At 63.5% G+C, this 20300-nt stretch overlaps 2 protein-coding genes across 4 annotated transcripts in view; both read left to right on the top strand.

Annotated features, from left to right (window-relative positions):
• Positions 1-17: 17 nt before the first annotated feature.
• On the top strand, positions 18-20143 carry PKNOX1 (PBX/knotted 1 homeobox 1). Of its 3 annotated transcripts, none has more exons than XM_056119232.1 (12): positions 18-160; positions 7736-7843; positions 11936-12042; positions 12679-12806; positions 13703-13874; positions 14208-14378; positions 15202-15298; positions 15942-16039; positions 18436-18564; positions 18802-18878; positions 19274-19446; positions 19914-20143. In XM_056119232.1, the coding sequence occupies exons 3-12, from the start codon at positions 11992-11994 to the stop codon at positions 20123-20125; spliced, it is 1308 nt and encodes a 435-aa protein (XP_055975207.1). In that variant the 5' UTR covers positions 18-160; positions 7736-7843; positions 11936-11991; the 3' UTR covers positions 20126-20143. The 3 variants fall into 3 exon arrangements, with proteins under 3 accessions (XP_055975207.1, XP_055975208.1, XP_055975206.1); XM_056119233.1 differs by having other exon boundaries at positions 12685-12806; positions 15199-15298; XM_056119231.1 differs by having other exon boundaries at positions 15199-15298; positions 19914-20142.
• Positions 692-20300, top strand: part of PDXK (pyridoxal kinase) — a 161047-nt gene continuing 141438 nt past the window's right edge. Inside the window, exon 1 of the mRNA XM_056119236.1 lies at positions 692-697. The gene's annotated coding sequence lies outside the window, so the exon portion shown is untranslated. The remainder of the gene's footprint in view (positions 698-20300) is intronic.

The following is a 20300-nucleotide window of genomic DNA, read 5'->3' on the forward strand; positions in this document are numbered from 1 at the left end:
CGCGCTGGCCGGGCCGCGGCGCGCGCCGGCGTCGCCCTCCTCCCATTGAGCGAGGCTGTGTCGCGTGGCCCGGCGTCGGCGTGACGGTTGGACGCGGGCGCGGCACTGCGGGTCCCGATTGCTGCAGCCGCTTGTCAGTGTGATGAAGATTGGCACCCAGGTAAGCTGTCACTCAAGCGCTCCGCCGCCGCCGCCGCTCCGCCGCCGCGTCCCTATCAATCACGCCGGCCCCGCCGCCGCCGCCCGCGCCGCCCGGCTGCCCGCTGCCCGCTGGCCGTGGACGCGGGAGGGCCGCGCCGGCCGGCCGCGGCGGGGGCGGGAGGGGCGCGCTGGGGGAGGGGAGCGGCCGCGGGCGGGGGCGGGGGGCGCCGCGGGCGCGGGCCGGCGGGGGCGCGCCCGGCCTCTGTGTCACGGCGGGGTTCGGGGCCACGGAAATTTCTGGAAAGCGCCGCCGTCGCCACCGCCGCCGCCGCCGCGCGGGGCCCGCAGCGGGGCGCGCGCTCCCAACCGTCCCTCCGGCGCGGCGCGCGCCCGGCGCGGGCGGGGGCACCGGGGGGCGCGGGGGCGCGCGGGCACGGGGGCGCGCGGGCGGGGGCGGTTTGTCGGGGCCCCTGGGGGCGGGGAGGGCGCGGGGTCCCCGGGGGGCGCTGGCGGGAGGGGGGGGCCCTGGGCCACGGGGGCGCGCGCGGGCCGGGCGGGGGCGCGCGCGGGGCGGGGCGGCGGGGGCGCGCGTGCTGCTCCGGCCCTGCTCGGGGCGGCTGCCCGCAGGGGGCGGCTGGGGGCGCCCCGGGGGCTGCCAGGGCCTACGCTTGCCTCCGGCCGCCGTGGACGCGCCTTTGAGGCGGGCGCGTCCCCCGGGTCCTTTGTACCCGCGGCCCGGGCAGCGGCCGTGCCCACTGGGCCCGCGGCCCGCCGGCTCCGGCTTTGTTGCATTGTGTCGGGCCGCCCCGGGGGGTCCAGCGGCCCCAGTGCCCAGGGGCTGCCGCCGCCCGCTTTCACTTTCCCGGGTCAGGCATTGCGGAGGGCCACTTTCGCTTCTGCCCTGAATCCCTGGGCCGTGAGTCCAGCCCGGGGCAGGCTTCTTCTCTCTGGCCTTTGTCCGCCGGCAGCCCGGCGCTGGCCTGCGGTGCGGGTTGGGACCCTCCACGGCGCCGGCGGCCGGGGTCTCCGGGAAGAAGGGTGCGGGCATCGAGGGCACTGCGCGGCCGCGGCCGGGGCTTGGGCCCACCTGTGCCTCGGTCGTGCTTGCGGGGTCTCGCCCTGTTCCGAGGACAGGCTTGCTCCCGGACGGGCCGAGGAGGGGGACGGGGTGAGGCGGCGGGGGTCAGTGCGTGGGCAGTGTGGCCAGCCGGGCGGGGCCCGGGCTGCTGGTGACGAGGTCCGCCGTCGGGGACAGCTGCGCCGCTGCCCGCCCTGCTGGCCCTGCCCTCCCTCCCACAGGACGGGGCTGTGATGGGTCGCTTTCGCGACTGCTGAGGCGTCCACCGTGGACGCAGGGCTCTGGGCCCTCAGAGGGACTGTGGATGGAGACACTGACCATACTTTTCGGAACAGTCTGAGCCAAGAATTACTGCTCCTATGGTTCCTTGGGGGGACGCTCAGCCGGCTTGTGATGGTCTGTTACCAAGCCAGTCCATGAAAATTTGGGGCTTTTTTGCACTTAAAATTGTAGGAATTTGGAGCCGGAGCGATATCACAGCGGGTAGGGCGTTTGCCTTGCACATTGCTGACCCGGGTTCGATTCCCAGCATCCCATAGGGTTCCCTGAGCACCACCAGGAGTGATTCCTAAGTGCAGAGCCAGGAGGAACCCCCGAGCATCGCCAGGTGTGACCCAAAAAGTCAAAAAGAAGAAAACTAGGGGGCTGGAGCAATAGCACAGCGAGTAGGGCGTTTGCCTTGCACGCGGCCAACCCGGGTTCGATTCCCAGCATCCCATATGGTCCCCTGAGCACCGCCAGGGGTGATTCCTGAGCACAGAGCCAGGAGTAACCCCTGTTTATTGCCGGGTGTGACCCAAAAACCAAAATAAATAAAGTGGCTGCTGTTTTTTTTTTAAAAAGAAGAAAACTAGGATTTTGTTTTGCGGCTACACCTGGCTGTGCTCAGGGCTTGCTCCCAATCACTCCTGGCAGAGTTTAGGGGATGGTGGGGTGCTGGGATTAAACCACTGTGGGCTGCTTGCACAGGAGCACCCTCCCGCTCTGCCTGAAGCAGTCTAGAACTTGAGCGTTCTGCTGGGCCGTGTCCCTGCAGCCCCGGCCAGGCAGGTGCTGGCCTCGCCCATGGCAGAGCCCCAGTGCCCTCAGGTTTGCCAGGGCCCGGGGGTCAGAAGGCAGCCCTTTGGGAGAACAGCGGCTCTAGGACGGCATTTGCTGTTGGGCTGCGTCCCCTGGGTGTGGACCCTGTGTTCCCGTTTGCCACTGCGGTGAAACTCGCACTCTGGACCAACCTGCCCCGTGTCCTCTGGCCTGTTGGCTCCCCGTCCTCGCTCCTGGACCTCTGGAACAGGGAGGCTCGCATCCACTTTGTTCCTTCCGTTGTTTATTTTCTCTGCGCTGGCGGATCTCAGGGCAGAGAGGGAGAGGGGCTGCCAAGCTCTCGGGCTAGGCTCCTGGGTCCATCAGCGTCCTGCATCAGAATGTGGGGGCACGGCTGCAGCGTTAAGCGACCCCCCTCCAGCCATGGCCCCTGGCGTGGGGGTCTGTGACCCTCAACAGGCAGCTGCCCGGACCAGATTCTGTCTCACCCATGGTAAACCCAGCTGCTTTCGGGAGCAAAGGGCTGTCCTGGCCGCTCCCCGTGCACAGCCTTCCTCTAAGCGGGTGGGGCATTTGGGTCACAGCTGTCCCTGGCTCTGCTCAGAGGTCACCCTTGGTCACACTCGGGGAACCCAGTGTGGTGCTGGGGATTTGGACCTAGCTCGCACGCAGAAAAGTGTTTTTCTCCGGAATGAGCTGTCTGAGAGCTGTGCGTGCTGGGGAGGGTCTGAGGGGGAGACCGCCGAGAGAGCCCCAGCTCTGCCTAGACGGCACTTCCCTCTGCCCCCTCTGCTGCCCAGTGGCACTGGGGGCGCCCTCCCACCCTGCACCCCGCGTCAGAGCACAGCGTCTGAGCCCCAGTGCCCCAGCCATGCCCACAGAGCCTGCGCTTCCTCAGATAGACACACTGTGGGGATCAGCCGGCCGATCGATCTAGTGTGTGCCTGGGCAGGGCTCCACAGGGCTGGGCTGGGCTGGGCTGGGCTGGGCTGGGCTGGGCTGGGCTGGGCAGGGCAGGGCAGGGCAGGGCAGGGCAGGGCAGGGCAGGGCAGGGCAGGGCAGGGCAGGGCTGTTCTGGGCAGGGCTGTTCTGGGCAGAGCTGGGCAGGGCAGGGCAGGGCTGGGCTGGGCTGAGCTGGATAGAACTGGACAGAACTGGGCTGGGCAGAGCTTGGCTGGGCTAGGTTGGGCTGCGCTGGGCTGGGCTGGGCAGGGCTGGCCTGGGTAGGGCTGGGCTGTGATGGGCAGTGCAGGGTTGCCCTAGACAGTGGCCTAAGACCCTATATCCCTCCTTCACATGTTGTTTGGCTCCTGAAGTGGCAGGGAAGCACCGGGCCAAGGGCTGAGCACCGGCTGGGCCTGAGGGAGCCACCTGTGGCCCCGCCAGTGCTGTCAAAAGCCACCTCTGGGCATTGCCAGGCCCTGGGCTTCTGAGTGGTGGCACTCATTCCTGCTGGCTCCGTGGCCTCTCTGGAGGCTGTGTCCTGCCTGGAATCGTGCCTATGACACAGGGTCGCCCCATCAACGCTGCTGCTTGTATTCAGAAGGCTGCTCTCTGCACCCAGAGAGGTGGTACAAGGGTGACAGTGCTCATTGCACTGTGGCCACCCTGGCTCCCATCAGTACCACACGGAATCCCCAAGTTCGCCCTGAGGACGTCGTGTGGCCCCAAACCAAATGAAAGGGGAGGGGTAATCTTCTGAATTATGTTCCAGGTGGAGAGAATAATCAGTTACTGATCAGGTTGGCACGCGGTGGAATATGAACTTGTTCTGTTCTCGAAACCATAAAAAACATTCATGATTTTCTCCTATAGAAAATAACATTATGGGGCCAGGGTGTCATTACAGCGGGAGGGCATTTGCCTGGCACGTAGCTGACCCTGGTTTAGTCCCCAGCACCCCATCTGGTCCCTGAGCACCACCAGGTATGGCCCAAACTGCCCCACCTCCAAAGTTAAAGCATATCATACACAAAACACTGATTTCTTAGGTAATGCCCAAAAGACGTCTTCGAAGCTCTGGGTTTGAACAGTCAAGATGCCAATGTTTGCAGTGATGGCTCATGTGCCGTTAGGGTCCCCGGGACCGGCGGCCTCATGTTTCCCAAGGCGTGTGGCTTCCTCCAGGAGGCTGAGGACAGGGGACAACACCCCAGACCTTACTCGGGGTTCAGACAGACGCTCTGAAGGCCCCGGCTGTGTTTGTTACCCCAGATGGGTGTTCGCCCATCCCTGCCCCCAGCCAGCTGCCCACGCTGGTTTGTCCCAGACCCCTGCCACTCCCAAGAGTGCTGTGGGCCTGGTCTAGGAGCCATATGGCCCTGCGGGCCCCAGGTGGAGGCTGAGCTCGGGCAGTGCCCACCCAGGTGGGGGGCACAGGTCTGACCCAGTACTGTTGGAAGGTCCCCTCCTGCCCCAGGAAGGGAAAAACAAAAGAAGGCAGCAGAGAGAGAGAGGACAGCTGGGCAGGGCCACATACGGCCTCCTGAGCACTGCGGATGTGCCCCAAAACCAAACACAACAGTGACTGGGCCAGCTGCCGCCATCGGGAGCCTTCCTGATCCGAAAAGATCTGTTTCCCAGATGACCAGAATTGTGCCGCTATGGAAACGCGGACCTCCACTCCACACAGCTCTTTGGAACTGCCGACACCAGCACAGAAACCTGGAGGACCAAGGCTGGATGCAGGCCAGGGGCAGCCTGAGCAGGACTCGAGAGACCATGCTTCGGAGGGGCGGGTGACGGTAGAGTGACAGACTGCCGGCACATAGCCTGAAAGCTGGAGCCCGGCTTCCCTGAGCAGCACCCCCCTCCCGTCCCGGGTGATGGGGCACAGCCCAGCTCTGTCCAGTCCAGGGGGGTAATGGGGGCACAGCCCAGCTCTGCCTAGTCCCTTGTCCATGCAGCAGGTCTTTGCTTGGGGCTATGCTTAATGGTGCTCAGGGACTACTCTTGACTCAGTGCTCAGGGGCCCGTGCAGTGCAGGAGAGCGAGTCAGGCTCTTGTGTGCAAGGTGTGTTCCCAGCCCTGGCATGTATCGCCTTTAATACGCTCCCTAGAGAACGGGAAGATCACATGAACACAGCTCGAGAAGTTGTCGGGTGCACCTAAGCACAGACCTGGTGTTGCCCTTGGCAAGCGTGTGGCTCTGCTCCAGCAGCGGAAAGGTGGCTTTTGGCAGGAATGTTGGAGCCAGAGTGTCTGCAGCAGGGCGGGGGGGTGAGGGCTGGCGGTGGGCTCTCGAGCCCGTGCTCTTCCATAGCAGAGCAAATCGCGACTGAAGAGGAAACTGAGGAGTGTCGAGATGGTTCCTTAAAGGCTCCAGGCTGGACTGGAGCCACAGTACAGGGGAGGGCCCTTGGCTGCACGTAGCTGACCCGGGTTCAATCCCTGGCACCCCACGGGGCTCCCCAGCACTGCCAGGAGGGATTCCATCCCCAGCACCGCCAGGGATGGGCCAAAAACCAAAGATTCACAAAGTCTCCAGGCAGGGAGGAGAGAGTGAGCCTCAGACTCGCTTGCCGGTTCCTCGCTCTAGAGCATGTCGGGTCTGGCCTGTGGGCACTGGGTGCAAGAGGCCCTTGGCTGACCCCCACCGCTGCCACAGGGGAGGGAACTGGCAGCCTCTCGCGCCCTGGTGAGCAGCCAGGCGGCACCGCTGGAAGGACTGGGATGGGGGCACCCTCGGGCAGGATGCGGGACAGTCAGGGCACAGGGTGCAGGAGTGGCTCAGGGTTTCCGACAGGGCCTACGGTGTGCATTCTCGGCTGTGGGGCGTTAGGAGGGAGCAGCACCCCGAAGCAGAGGTACAGAGAACTCCAGAAACCTGCCTCAGGATTGAGCTGCGGCTTCACCGCGCGGGAGTTAACCCGAGTGACTTCCGGATGCGTATGTTTGTACATCCTGCTGAGCTAAATCTTGAACACAAAGGAATTATTAAAGTCTCAATGGCATCCCAATTTTCAGAAATAATACTCGTATCGTTATTTTGGAACTGTGTCAACATCGCTAGGAAATTAGCTTTTTAGGGTAAGGAAAAGACAAATATGACACCCCAAGGGTGGGGGTATGGTGCAGGGGTCGAGCCCTGTCTTCCATCCCTGCCCTGTGGGGGGTGTGTATGCAACGTGTATATTCATGTGTGTGAATATGCACGTATGTGACCCCAAAGCAGCCTGCAGTGGAGAGCACTGTCAGCGTATTGGCACCATTTAATGAATGACAGAGTATGCACACGGGTTACCCTCCAGGGAGGGTCGCTCCACAAGGAGTTTGCTTCACAGGAGTCACCCTTGCACGGAGGATCATGCTCACCGAAGGAGGTCATCATCCTCAGCGGTCACACTGAGGGGCTCACCCTCACGGGGGTCACCCTCACAGGGGAGTCATTCTCACAGGGAGAGCTCAATCTCACAGGAGGATCATCCTGGGGAGGGGTCATCCTCACAGGGGGCTCATCCTCCCGGGGGGGTCATAAGGGGCTCACCCTTATGGGGGTCACCCTCATGGGGAATTCTCACAGGGGGTCACCTTCACAAGAGCTCACCCTCAAGCGAGGCATCACTCACAGGATTCACAATGGGGGATCATTTTCACGGGGTTCACCCTCAGAGGAGGATCACCCTCACAGGGGGAACCATTCTCATATGGGAGGTTATCCTCACAGGGGTTCACTCCCATAGGCGAATCATTCTCAAGCTTGGGTCACTCAAGTAGGGGATCATTCTCACAGGGGCTCACTCTCACAGGAGGATCATCCTGGGGGGCGTCATCCTCACAGGGTCACCATCCTCCCGGGAGGGGGTCATTCTCACAGGGGGACCATCTTCAAAGGAGAATCATTCTCACAGGTCACCCTCACAGGGGAGTCACCTTCACAAGGGGACCATCCTCATGGCGGGGGGGTCACCCTCACAGGGGATTAGTCTCAGGGGCATCAGCCTCACAGAGGGTTGTCTTATGGGGGAATCACCCTCACATGGGGGGTCACTGTCACAGGGTTAGCTTCCCTCATGGGAATCTTTCTGTAGACATATTTTCACCTGGGGGCCCTCATGAGAAGCCACTCTGAGAACATCCCCCATTCTCTGAGGAAGCCTGAGACTCTGGCGACACAACACATGGGCCCCAGGGTTTGCCTCATGGCTGCCTAGCAGTGTCCCCTGGGAGGCTGGCGGCGGTGGCCCCAGAGAGTCAGAGGCGTCTCGCAAAGTGCAGCTTTCACCACATCATGAAATGAAAAATCTGGACCAGAGTGATAGCACCAGGCGGAAGGCACTGGCCTTGCATGTGGCTGACCTGGGTTCGATTCCCGGCATCCCATAGGATCTTGCACACCTTCAGGAGTGGCTGAAAACCAGAAACAAGGAAAATTCCTTCTGCCCTGGGGTCACCCCTGGCTATGCACGCGGGGATCACTTATGGTGGCCAACAAGGGAGACCCCCTCTTCATGTGACCCGTCCTCATACCCACAGTGCAGTGGGCTGGAAGCTTCTAGAACCAAGTCCCTGCATGCCCACTTCCTAATCTGCGGTTTGGATAGAAGGTTCTTGAACACACGAAGTCCAAGCACGTCAGCCTCTGTACGGTAGGAGCGAAGCTTCTAGAACCGTCTCATGCGCTCGCCTCTGCCTTGGCCATACCCTGGACGGGGGCAGATTGAAGACACTCTCCCCGCTGGAGGAAGGGGGGCCCTTCAGGCTTGACAGGCTGGGCCAGCGCCTTCCCGCGGGGGAGGGAAGCTCTGACTGGGCTTGCTCCCGAGGCCAGGCCTGGCAGTCTGTGGCTGTCCGTCTGTCTGTCCTTGGCTGGTTCTGCTTGCTCCTGTGTCTCCCTGGGTGAGGTCTGCAGCTTGGTTTTCTACTCTTTGAGGGATCTCTGAACTGTTCGTGGCCCCCTCAGTCCTCAGATATGCTGTTTGCTGGTTCGGGACCACCCTGGCGCAGTGGGTCTCCCTTCTGCCCAGCCGTGGGTATGCCTCTATCCTGGGATCACCCCCAGCTGTGCACGTGGGGATCACTCATGGTGGGTGTGGGGGGACCCTGTGGGATGTCCGGGGTGGAACCTGGATAGGCCAAGTGCAAGGCCAGCGCGCTCCCCGCTTTCCACCTGCTTAGCGTCCTTCCTGCCGCCCGGCAGTCCCGCCTGCCCAGTCAGTCCTAGGCTGAATCTCTGGGTTTCCCACCAGAGCCAGTCTGCTGTTCCCAGGATGGGTCGTCTTACTCACTGAGGGAGCAGGTTCTGGGGTGACCGGGGCCCCAGGAGATGCTCTGGCAGTTAGGCCTTCATGCCCCAATGGTATCAGTGGCCCTGGTGTCTGCCCTCTGGGATATCTGTGCCTACAGGCCAGGCTGGGCAGTGCCGGGAGAGCCCAGAGCCAGGGTTGCGGGATGTGCGGGGTACGGGGAGGCCGCCTTTCGTCTCCAACCCCCTTTGAAATGAAACTTCTGACCACAGCTGAGGGGTTTTGTCTGTCTGGGGGTGCCCAGACAATACCTAGGAGGGTGCCCTAGCACGGTGTGAGGGGACTGTGCGTCCCCCGCACACAAGGCCGCACTCCCGCCATTGTGAGGCCAGTTTCCTGCCGATGCTCTTTGACCCACTACCTTACGTGCCAGGGGCAGCTGAGGTGCCCACCTGGACACCCTGTGTTTTACTGACCGGTCCACTGACGAGTGCTTCCCTTCCTCGCCGTGATCTGATCTCCAGGCTTGCAGACACTTCTTGGGGAGCCCCTGGCGCGTGTGAGCAAACACTCCCGAGCTCCCGATAGCAGCGAACAGCGCGGTCTCAGGCTGGCGTCCAGCCTGAGAGCAGCTGTCTCGGCACTGCCCTCTCCAGCCCCAGAGAGGCCAGCGGCTGGAAGTCGTGCGGAGACAGCCCTCCCCAGTCCTTAGTGGGTCTTTGCTTTGGCCTGAGGCCCACATCCGGCGATGCTCGGGGCTCACTCCTGCCTCTGCTCAGGAATAACCTCTGGTGGGGCCTGGGGGTCCTGTGGGGTGCTTGGGCCTGAACCAGTTCAGCCGAGTGCAGGACACCTGCTCTTGCGCTGTGTTAGTGTCGGCCCCCAGCGATACTTGACAGAAGAGAAATTCTGGTGCCTGGGAGGGCCCATGGGTAGGGCACTCGCTGGAGGCACAGCCAGGCTGACACGGGCCATACCCTTGGGGAACCCCTGGCTCCCGTGCTGTGACTCTCTGCCCCAGGGTGTGAGATGCCAGTGTGGGAGCACCGTGTATGAGTATAGCCGTGTGAGCACTGTGTGCGAGACCCAGGGTCACTGTGCCACACCAGAGAGAGCATAGGAAGAAGGATGTCAGTCAGTCACTCAGAGGGGCTCTGTCGGAGCCAAAGCTGGAGAGACTCGTTGACTGATATCTGAACTGTCCTGAGCATAGACTTCCACAGAGACAGAGACCTTGAGTCTCTGCTGGTGGAACTGTGCTGGGCAGGACCCGAGGGCCACCCATCTGCCTGCCATCAGTCAGGTGGCCTTTCCTGAAGGCCCTGCTCTCTCTCAGCTGCTCCCGGCCTCAGGCTGTGTCCCGTGTGATGCGTAGATGCCCCTCGGGCCCAGCTGCTGCCCTCTCCCTGCCCCTCATGGGCCGGGTCATGTGGGGGCTGAATCCAGGTGCCCAGAGTTCAGGATGGTGCCGGGCAGAGGGGAGGACCCTCTGGGGGCTTGAGTGGGGTGTCACAGCGGTGGCTGCATCACTCTGGTCTCCCGGGGTCCCCCAATTCCAAAGACCCCGGTCAGGGGCGCAGACCATGTCGACAGAGATGGCGTTTCTCAGTCATCCCAAGCCCTGGGCCTGGCCTGGAGCACAGGGGACCCCTGGCCAGCTGGCCTTTGGCTCCATGGTGGCACAGGGATACTGTCACCTCCCAGAGCCTCCTTTTGCCTGACCACTGACCCTCGGCCATGCCCTCAGCTGTGCCCTCTCTCCCCTGCAGGCCCCAGAAGCTGCTCCACTTGGGCCCCACTGCAGGAGGTGTGGCTTGGCCAGGACTCAAGCAGGTGGGAGCCAGGACCCCACCCACAACCTGAAGCCCCGCCCACCGCCCTGACCCCACCCATCACTGGAACACTCCAGTGCACGGCCCCACCCACAGCAATGTCCCCGCCTACCAACCTGACCTCGCCCACAACAGTGTCCCCGCCCACCAACCTAACCCCGCCCACAATAGTGTCCTCGCCCACCAGCCTGATCCCGCCCACAGCAGTGTCCCCACCCACCAACCTGACCCCACCCACCAGCCTGATCCTGCCCACAGCAGTGTCCCCGTCCACCAAGCTGGCCCTGCCCGCTGCAGTGTCCCCGCCCAACCTGACCTCGCCCACAGCAGTCCCCGCCCACCAGCCTGATCCTGCCCACAGCAGTGTCCCCGCCCACCAACCTGGCCCTGCCCACTGCAATGTCCCCTCCCACCAACCTGACCTCGCCCACAGCAGTTCCCGCCCACCAGCCTGATCCTGCCCACAGCTGTGTCTCCGCCCACCAACCTGGCCCTGCCCACTTCAGTGTCCACGCCCACCAGCCTGACTGCACACAGTAGTGTCCCCGCCCACCAGCCTGACCCTGCCCACTGCAATGTCCCCGCCCACCAACCTGACCTCGCCCACAGCAGTTCCCGCCCACCAGCCTGATCCTGCCCACAGCTGTGTCTCCGCCCACCAACCTGGCCCTGCCCACTTCAATGTCCACGCCCACCAACCTGGCCCTGTCCAGTGCAATGTCCCCACCCACCAACCTGACCTCGCCCACAGCAGTCCCCGCCCACCAGCCTGATCCCGCCCACAGCAGTGTCCACGCCCACCAACCTGACCCCACCCACCAGCCTGATCCTGCCCACAGCAGTGTCCCCGTCCACCAAGCTGGCCCTGCCCACTGCAGTGTCCCCGCCCAACCTGACCTCGCCCACAGCAGTCCCCGCCCACCAGCCTGATCCTGCCCACAGCAGTGTCCCCGCCCACCAACCTGGCCCTGCCCACTGCAATGTCCCCGCCCACCAGCCTGATCCTGCCCACAGCTGTGTCTCCTCCCACCAACCTGGCCCTGCCCACTTCAATGTCCACGCCCACCAGCCTGACTGCACACATCAGTGTCCCCGCCCACCAGCCTGGCCCTGCCCACAGCAGTGTCCCCGCCCACCAGCCCGACCTCGCCCACAGCAGTCCCCGCACACCAGCCTGACCCTGCCCACAGCAGTGTCCCCGCCCGCCAACCTGGCCCTGCCCACTGCAGTGTCCCCGCCCACCAGCCTGACCCCGCCCACAGCAGTGTCCACACCCACCACCCTGACCCCGCCCATAACAGTATCCCCGCACACCAGCCTGACTCCCGCCCACAACCCTCCCTCAGCTCCCAGTGTCTCCCGGTAACACCCTCCCCTCGCCCCAGACTCCCCACTGCCTGCCCTGCGTTCTGCCTTCACCCCTGTTCCGCCATGCTGATTCCTCAGCCCTCCTGTCCCCTTGCTGGCCCTGCCTGCCTGCCCTGGCACTCGTCTGACCCGCACAGCACGCAGTCCACGCGGGCTCTTGCCGTGTGCACACGTGCTGATGGATACCCCGGGCAGAGAGAGGCCAGCGAGTCCTGGGGAGGGGACGAGGGCTGCAGGCCATGGGGGTGCTTGGTGCTGCCGAGTGACCCTCTCTGGGTTTCGTTTCCTAGATGCCTTGTGCTTCGGATGCACGATGATGTGAGGTGGGACGCGGGCGTCGCACACCATGATGGCAACACAGACGCTGAGCATAGACAGCTACCAGGACGGGCAGCAGGTGGGCACGGCCATGGCCCCGTGCCCGTGTGGGGCCCCATTTTCTGTGCTCTTTGCCTGTGGCCTGCTGCCCTGTGCCAGCAGTGGACACTAGCTGTGCCATGGGGCATATGTGTGATACTGCCCACAGGCTGGAGCTGGGCTGTGGCCCCCAGGGGCAGCCAGCAGAGGAGCGGGGGGGGGGGGGGGTTCTTAGGGGCACCGATGCCCCCGGGCCCCTCCTACTCCGGGGTCCCTGCTCACTCCCAGAAGACATCAGGCCCCCAGCAGGAGTCGCTGGAGGTTCTCTCCCTGCAGGCCATGGGCAGGGCTGGGTGCTTTTCTTCCGGAAATGCTGTCCCTAACATCCCTGCTTGGGGCCTGCTGTGCCTCTCAGCCGCAGCTCAGCCACTGTCCCCGGCGACCCAGACAAGGCTGTGCCAGCAGAAGATGCCCCCACAGTGGCCAGTCTTTGCCCAGGGCACCGGGGTACCTGCGGGGGTAAGGCAAAGCACGTGGCGGGTCCCCATGCCCACCTGGCTGTGCTCCGTCGACTCCTTTCTGGCGTCCTTGCTTGGGGTTCGAGCTGCCCTGGCCGTGCCAGGGATGGAGCCGGGTGGCACACGCCTGCAGGGGGTTTGTAACGGGCCCTTCGCAGATGCAGGTGGTGACAGAGCTGAAGACAGAGCAGGACCCCACGTGCTCCGAGCCCGATGTGGAAGCCGTAAGCTCGCCGCCCGTGGGCTCCCAGACCCCCATGGACGCCGACAAGCAGGCCATCTACAGGTAGGTGCAGGCCGGGGCTGTGAGAGGGCCTCGGGCCAGGTGGACGTGTGGGTGCCATGGGCTCCCTGGCTGCGTGTGGAAGGACAGCCTCGGGCTCAGATACAAAAGCTGGCTGAGTGACCAGGGGCGCTTGTCCTGGGACTGGAGGCAGGACGTGTTGTCCAGTCAGCCCAGCTCTGGTGAGGCCACGTCGGCCAACTGAAATGCGTTCACTTAGGCCCGTCCTGCTGTGTCCAGGTGGATGGCCAGGCCTCGCCAGGGAGGGAGGCAGGGCCGTGTCCTCCAGGGCCATCCACGCCGGTGGACAAGCGTGACCTGGCCACAGAGGCCTGAGTGGTGGTCGTGGCCATGGAAGTCTTGGCCAACTGGACTCCCTGTCCCGAGCCTGCCTGGTCCAGCACATCTCAAGAGTTACGGCCTACAGTGGGCAGCTTGGGGCTTGTTTGGGTCATTTTCTGGCCTTGTGCTCAGGAGTCGCTCACTCTTAGGGGTCTGGCAAGTGCCCTTCCCACTGCCCTCTGTCTCTGACCCCTCGCTGGGATGATTCTGAAAAATAAACTGGAGCAACTCAGTGCCCTGACTTGGGGGACCTGTCACAGTGACAGACGGTGCCCGAGCCAGGCGGATGCACTGAGGCAGGGCAGTGCCGGGACGCAGGATGCTGGACTGTTCGCGGGTCCCCACAGCCCCTGACCCCTGGGGACCGGCTGCCCGTCCCATCCTGTCTGCACATGGCGTGGGCGGTGTCGGTCCCCCATGGTGCTGGGAGGCCTGGGGATTGCATGGGGGAGCTGGGCCTGAGCCTCTGGGGGGTCGGAGGGCCGGGGTGTGGCATGAGGGTCCCACCACGCCCCACAGACCTCCTGGAAGGTGCAGGCGCCTATTTCCTGCCGCAGGCACCCCCTGTTCCCACTGCTGGCCCTGCTGTTCGAGAAGTGCGAGCAGTCCACACAGGGCTCTGAGGCCACCACATCTGCCAGCTTCGATGTGGACATCGAAAACTTTGTGCGGAAGCAGGAGAAGGAGGGAAAGCCCTTCTTCTGTGAGGACCCCGAGACCGACAACTTAGTAAGTGCACCTGAGGAATAGCCGTTCTTGCCACTGGGAGCCAGAGCGGGGTCTCCCACCCCCACCCCCTGGCTCCCCCTCCCCCTGAGCATTGAGACGGCTGGGTCGCCCCCGGCCTCCGTGAGAAACAGGTGCCGGCTGGGGTGGGTGGATGCTGGGTGCTGGCCACTGGTGGAGAGTGTCCAGGCCCTGACGGGAGAGTCCAGGCCCTAATAAGTGTCCAGGTGCTGGTGAAGACTGTCCGGGGAGTCCCGGGCTCCGGCGGGGGCACTGGCCTCAGGCAGCTCCTGTGGCTGTGAGGTGCCCATAGCGGACCTGGCTCCCTGCCTGCAGATGGTGAAGGCCATCCAGGTGCTGCGGATCCACTTGCTGGAGCTGGAGAAGGTGAACGAGCTGTGCAAGGACTTCTGCAGCCGCTACATCGCTTGCCTGAAGACCAAGATGAACAGTGAGACGCTGCTGAGCGGGGAGCCCGGCAGCCCCTACTCCCCCGTGCAGGCCCAGGTGCGCGGAGCACTCCCCCACACGTGTACATGCATGCACACACTTGGACACACATGCACACATGTACACCGATACACAAATGCACACACATAACACATGCACACGCACACCTGCACACACTCTCGCATGCACCCAATCCCACCCTCTCCACGCCCCCTTCTGAGCCTCTAACTCTGATCATTCTAGACGTCAGGCCCCATTGGGTACGGGGTGCAGATGCCCTTTCAGGGGCCGTACCTGAGCTGAACACTGGGACTAGCCCCCAGCACCACTGAGCGTAGCCCCAAACACACACCGTCCCCTGAGTAGCCCGAGGGGCAGCCTGGAGGCTCCCTGCCTGGCAGTGCTGGGGTGACCTGCTGAAGGAGCATGGCTGGGAAGGCACGTGAGGCTAAAAGTACCTTGGGGCTCTGTAGCTCCCACTCCTCCCCTTCCTGGGGAAAGGTCCTGGGCAGGCTGGTGCCCGCAGCAGGCCCAGGCCCGCGGCCCAGAGACACCCCTTCTGTGCCCAAAACGCTTCCGCACCGTCTGGGAAGTCAGCCAGGCATCTTGGCTAGGCGGCTCTGTCCTCTCTCCTCTCCCTCTCTCCCTCCCCCTTCCCTCCCTTCCCTCCCCCCTCCCTCCCTTCCCATCTCTCCATCGGCTTGGTCTGCGGCCTGCACTCTCTCCCGCCCCAGCGTCAGGTCAGTTATCTGCCCTTCGTCCTTCCATGCCAACTTGGGCATCATTTGGTGCCTGCAGACCTCCAGGGGCCCCCCAGCCAGCCGACCCTTCCTGTAGGCGGGGCCCGCCGTGACCCTGCCCGTGCTTTGCCCGGCAGCAGCTGCAGAGTGCCATCACGGGCACGCTCAGCCCCCAGGGACTCGTGGTGCCGGCGTCTGCGCTGCAGCAGGGGAACGTGGCCATGGCGACCGTGGCAGGTAGGACGCCAGGGCTCTCGCGGGGGCCCCACGCTGGGTTGGAGGGTATCGCTGGCCGCGGCCAGTCTCAGGCTGCTGGGCGCCCGCTTGGGCCCCTCCCAAGTGCCGCAGCTGTGGGAACTGCATTCACCCCATCTATGAGGGTGCAGCAGAGGCCTCACGAGTCCTCACAGACCAGGCTTCTGGGTGTGTTCTCCGCGTGTCTGGAGTCATGCTGTGATGACACTAGCAACTAATGATGCAGTTCCGAGGTCGCCATGTGGCACCACAGCCACCAGAGAGACCCTCACTGAAGTGCATCTGGAACATGGCCAGCTGGGCTCAACCCCGGACCCTGGCCCCCAACCCAGTTCGCCATCCCGACCTCGCCTGCCCTATCGCACCCCACCCAGCAGTGCCCAGGAAATCCAGCCAGGCGTTGGGGTGCCTCAGGGCCCACCCTGCCTCAAACCTGGGCCTCCTGCATGCAGGCACGTGCTCAACCCTCTGAGGCCCTGCCCAGCCCCTTAGGAATTGACTCCAGCCCTGTAACTACCCAGGGCCGTGAGGTCTCGCTGCCCGAGGGCCAGGCCTGAAGGGGCCCAGTTCCCCAACACCCCTGCCAAGGGTCTGAAGCGGGTCTGAAGTGGCTCTTCCCTTGCAGGCAGCACCGTCTACCAGCCCGTCACAGTGGTCACGCCCCAAGGCCAGGTTGTGACCCAGGCCCTGTCGCCCGGGACCATCAGGATCCAGAACTCTCAGGTGTCTGTGAACGATGCGTGGGGCGGGTGGACGCTGGGGGGTCGAAACGGGGGTGTGGACACTGTGGGGGGGTGGACACGGGATGGAAACTGTTGGGGTGTGGACATGCAGCACGGTGTCGGGGGAGGGAACAGTCTAGCTCTAGGTTCTCGGGCTCCCAGTTCCCCTGCTCTGCCTCTGTGCGCAGCCTAGAGGGGTCTGGGAAGCCAGAAGCAAACAGTGGGGGCTGCGTAGACGCGTACTTCCCAGGGGGCCTGGAGAGGCCCACGGATCTCCTGGGCCTAGTGGGCATGTCACACATCACCCACACAAGATGCACATGCAGCACAGACGCATGGAACACATACATCACAGATGGGACATCACACTCATGTAACTCTCACATATTCACATGTGTACTCCCCTGCTCCTGCACTTCTCTGACATCCGTCCATACTCACGTGCACACTCACATTCAACTCAGACCCTCAGGTGCACCCGCCCCTACACATGCACTCACACTCACTCTCACACTCACACACGCACACTTCACTCTATAGTCACATGCACACCCACACAGCCTCATGCATTCACATCCACACGCATTCACACTCATGCATTCACTCACAAGGGTTCAGTCACTTCTCACATTCACACACACCTACACACATTGACACACACATACACTTACACATGAACTCATACACACCCATTCTTACACACAATCCACACTCAGATGTTCACATTCACTCACACACACTCATTCTTACACACTCACAGTCCCATTCACTCACATTCTTCTTTTTTTAATTGAATTACTGTGAGATAGACCATCACAAAAGCTCCTTATGACTGGGTTTCAGTCATCCAAAGTTACAACATCCATCCCTCCACCAGTGTACGTTTCCCACCAGCTATGTCCCCAGTTTCCCTGCTACCATCCCCCTACATCCCCCCTTCCTTGCCTGCCTCTATGGTACTAAGAGGTGATTGTTTTTGTTCAGGGCGTCCAATGTTTTTATCTGGAAGGTATGGCTGGAGTAGCCTTTTTTACCAGGTGGCAGCTTTGGGGGGTGGACGTGACTGTTGGGACTTCCAGAGGAAAAGGGATGTGGGGGGAAGTAGCCCATTCTAACTCTGAGGAGGCCTGGAGGTTTCAGTCACAAAACCCACATGCCCAAATTTTCAGCAGACTGTATCTTGGTGAGGTCTGTCCCAAGAGAGTGGAGTTTGGGTGGGGCATGGTGGCAATTTGGGTTGTGGGAGCAAGCGGCTGCCGGGGCACTGTCTGGGCGGGCACCAGGCAGACCCTCCCCTCTGATCTACCCCAGTCTGTTCAGCCTTGCGCGGGTCCGAGTTTAACTTTGATCTGTTTGGAGGTTTATTTGGGGGTCTCTGAAGCAAGGCCAATAAGTGAGCATGTGGGGCTGAGTGGAGGGGGTTTGTGGGCATTTGTGGGTGTGGCTACACAGACCTGACTCTTGGCCCTTCAGTTTCTCGGGAAACTTGGTCCTGAGTTGCAGGGTCTGGCCAGAGGCACAGTGGTAGATCTGGGGTGCCCAGAAGCCTGAAGGCGCCCTCAGGCCTCTAATGCCCTTGCCCGACGTGTCCAGGTTGACCTGCTGGCAGTGCGTGCCCCTTGGCCCAGGCAGTGATAGCGGCAGCAACCCAGCAGGAACCAGGTCCACGGCCAGGGCTGCTGCGGTTTGCAGGCTGGCACTCAGGCAGGCTGCAGCCACACAGAGCCAGCCTGACGGGGCACATGCCCATCCCGGGGCTCCAGAAGGTTGGCACAGGGAGGTTTTCCTCCACAGCATGCCGCGGGCAGCCAGCTAGTCAGGGAGGGGGAGAAACGGCTGAGCCATGGGTGCAGCCGGCGGTTTTTAGTCTTGGTGCGGCTTCTGGGCCCAAAGCAGGCACCCAGCTGCCACTCAGCCACCCAAGCCAGCCCTCGTGGTGGGTCCTTGGGGTCCCGCGGCAGCTCCAGGCACTAGGCTGGCCCTGAACTGACACATCATTCCCGCCATCATGGAGTGTCTGGGGTGCCCGCACCTGGCTCGGCAAGGACCGTGTCTGTGTTTGCCCCTTCCCGGGGCAGCTATGTCCAACCTCCTGCCCGGCCCTGCCCAGCAAGGGTGCTCCCACCCCCTGTGGCCGGTCCCTCTGTGTCATGGGGAGATCCAACACCCCTGTCGCTCCCTCCCTTGGCTATTCTGCAGTCGTCGTGTCGCCCTGCCCTCCCCCCCCCCCCCCCCCCCCCGCTTCCAGTGCAGTCTGGCCGCCCAGTCTGGGCCCCTCTGGGGAGGTCGGGGCCGGGGCCTCCGTGACTGGGGCCCTTGTGGCAGGAGCAGCCGTGGGGAACCGCGGGACTGAGCTTTCAGGTCCCGGCCATGGGCCTGACACGTGTCCCCGCACAGCTACAGCTACAGCTGAACCAGGACCTGAGTGTCCTGCAGCAGGATGACGGCTCGGCCAAGAACAAGAGGGGCGTCCTGCCGAAGCACGCCACCAACGTCATGCGCTCCTGGCTCTTCCAGCACATCGGGGTGAGCGCAGGAAGGGCGGGCCAGCCCGGCTCTCGGCACCCCCCAGTCTGTCTGTGTCCTGCCGTCTACACCGGGGCATCCCTCAGAACCTGAGCTGTCCCAGAGCGGTGGGCACAGCGGTTGGGGGCTGTCGGGGGGGGGTGCCAGAAGTCACCCCTCCCGACCCTATCTGCGGGGACCCCGGGGTCGACTCCAGCATGCGCTGCCCCTGGCCGCAATGTGAGCCCCTCCCTACAGCACCCCTACCCCACGGAGGACGAGAAGAAGCAGATCGCGGCACAGACGAACCTCACGCTGCTCCAGGTCAACAACTGGTGAGCTCGAAAGCAACCAACTGCCTCCGGCTGACAGACAGGCCTGTCCCCCACTCACTCAGCCCCTCAGACGGCGCTCAGCCCCCACTGGACGGTTCCCAGCTCCCCTCGGATAGTGCTGCGCCTGCGTGGCTGTGTGTGATGGCTGCACATGGGTGTGGGGGGCCCCTCTCTCTGGAGGCCAGTTGTTCCCCCACCCCATTCATGCTGTAAAGTGCCTTGTTGGGGTGCAGAGCCAGGTGGTGACACCGGCAGCCTCATGCCCACACCCCATCATCCCTGCCCTGGCCTCCTGCATCACTTTGCTCAGGGCTGAGGGGCGCATGTGCTCTGGGCAGGCTGGGAAGCAGTGACATGAGGTGGCCACTGTCCTGACAGTCCTCATGCTTGCCCAGGTTCATCAATGCCAGGAGGCGCATCCTTCAGCCCATGCTGGACTCCAGCTGCTCAGAGACACCGAAGACAAAGAAGAAGACAGCCCAGAACAGGCCCGTTCAGAGGTTCTGGCCTGACTCCATCGCGTCTGGTGCCACCCAGCCGGCTCCCAGCGACCTGGCCATGTCGGAAGGTGGGTGTTGGGCATGTGGGACCCACCTGACCCCCACCATGCAGCACATCCTAGTCCAGGATGCGGCCTAGGGGAGACCCCCAGGCGCCTGCCCACCTGCTGCTCTCCTCAGCCCCTCTGGGGGCGGTGTGGCTTCCTCTGCCCCCCCACCTAGGACAGCCTTTGGCCTGTGGTTCTCTCCCTGAGAGTCTCTGTCCTATGTACCCCAGACCCACCCCCCAAACGCCCACCTGAACACACCCCATGTACACACCTACACATCCCCCGCATACAGCCTTCCCCGTTGCATACAGACTACATACACTGACACTCCTCATACACCCACACGCGCACACGTGCCCACACATGCCCACACATGCCACATGCACCCTCACACCTTCCAGACCGCTCAGCAGGACCCGTCGTGTCCCCCAGCCCCGTGGCGGGCCTGGGCCCCGTGCGCTGAGCGCTGGCCCTGCCGTCCGCAGGCGCCGTGGTGACCATTGCCACGCCCGTGAGCATGAGCGTGGACAGCCTGCAGTCCTTGTCCTCGGACGGCGCCACGCTGGCCGTGCAGCAGGTGATGATGGCGGAGCAGAGCGAGGACGAGTCAGAGGACAGCACGGGGGACGGCGGCACGGGGCTGACCCCCGGCCACATGAGCGGGCTGGTGCTGGAGCACAGTGACTCCCTGCAGTAGCGCTGGCCGAGCGCGGGGTGGAGAGTCAAAGGGGGGTTCCGGGCGGCGGGTGCCCGGCCCCGGGCTTCGGAGCAGGCCTCAGGGCTGGGCTCGGCCCGGGGCTTCCAAGGAAGCTTCTGCACCTTAGGACAAACTGCCAGTGGGCGCGGCTGCGTGCAGGGAGCACGCCGCCCGC

This window comes from Sorex fumeus, unplaced genomic scaffold, assembly GCF_029834395.1.
Source record: "Sorex fumeus unplaced genomic scaffold, SorFum_2.1 ptg000041l, whole genome shotgun sequence".
Taxonomy (NCBI): domain Eukaryota; kingdom Metazoa; phylum Chordata; class Mammalia; order Eulipotyphla; family Soricidae; genus Sorex; species Sorex fumeus.

Bases quoted from the DNA above. Each gene is read 5' to 3' on its own strand.
- PKNOX1 (XM_056119231.1), top strand. From the start codon at position 11,992: ATGATGGCAACACAGACGCTGAGCATAGACAGCTACCAGGACGGGCAG. The intron at 12,807-13,702 runs GTAGGTGCAGGC...TTCCTGCCGCAG, and splicing joins GACAAGCAGGCCATCTACAG to GCACCCCCTGTTCCCACTGC. The intron at 19,447-19,913 runs GTGGGTGTTGGG...TGCCGTCCGCAG, and splicing joins CGACCTGGCCATGTCGGAAG to GCGCCGTGGTGACCATTGCC.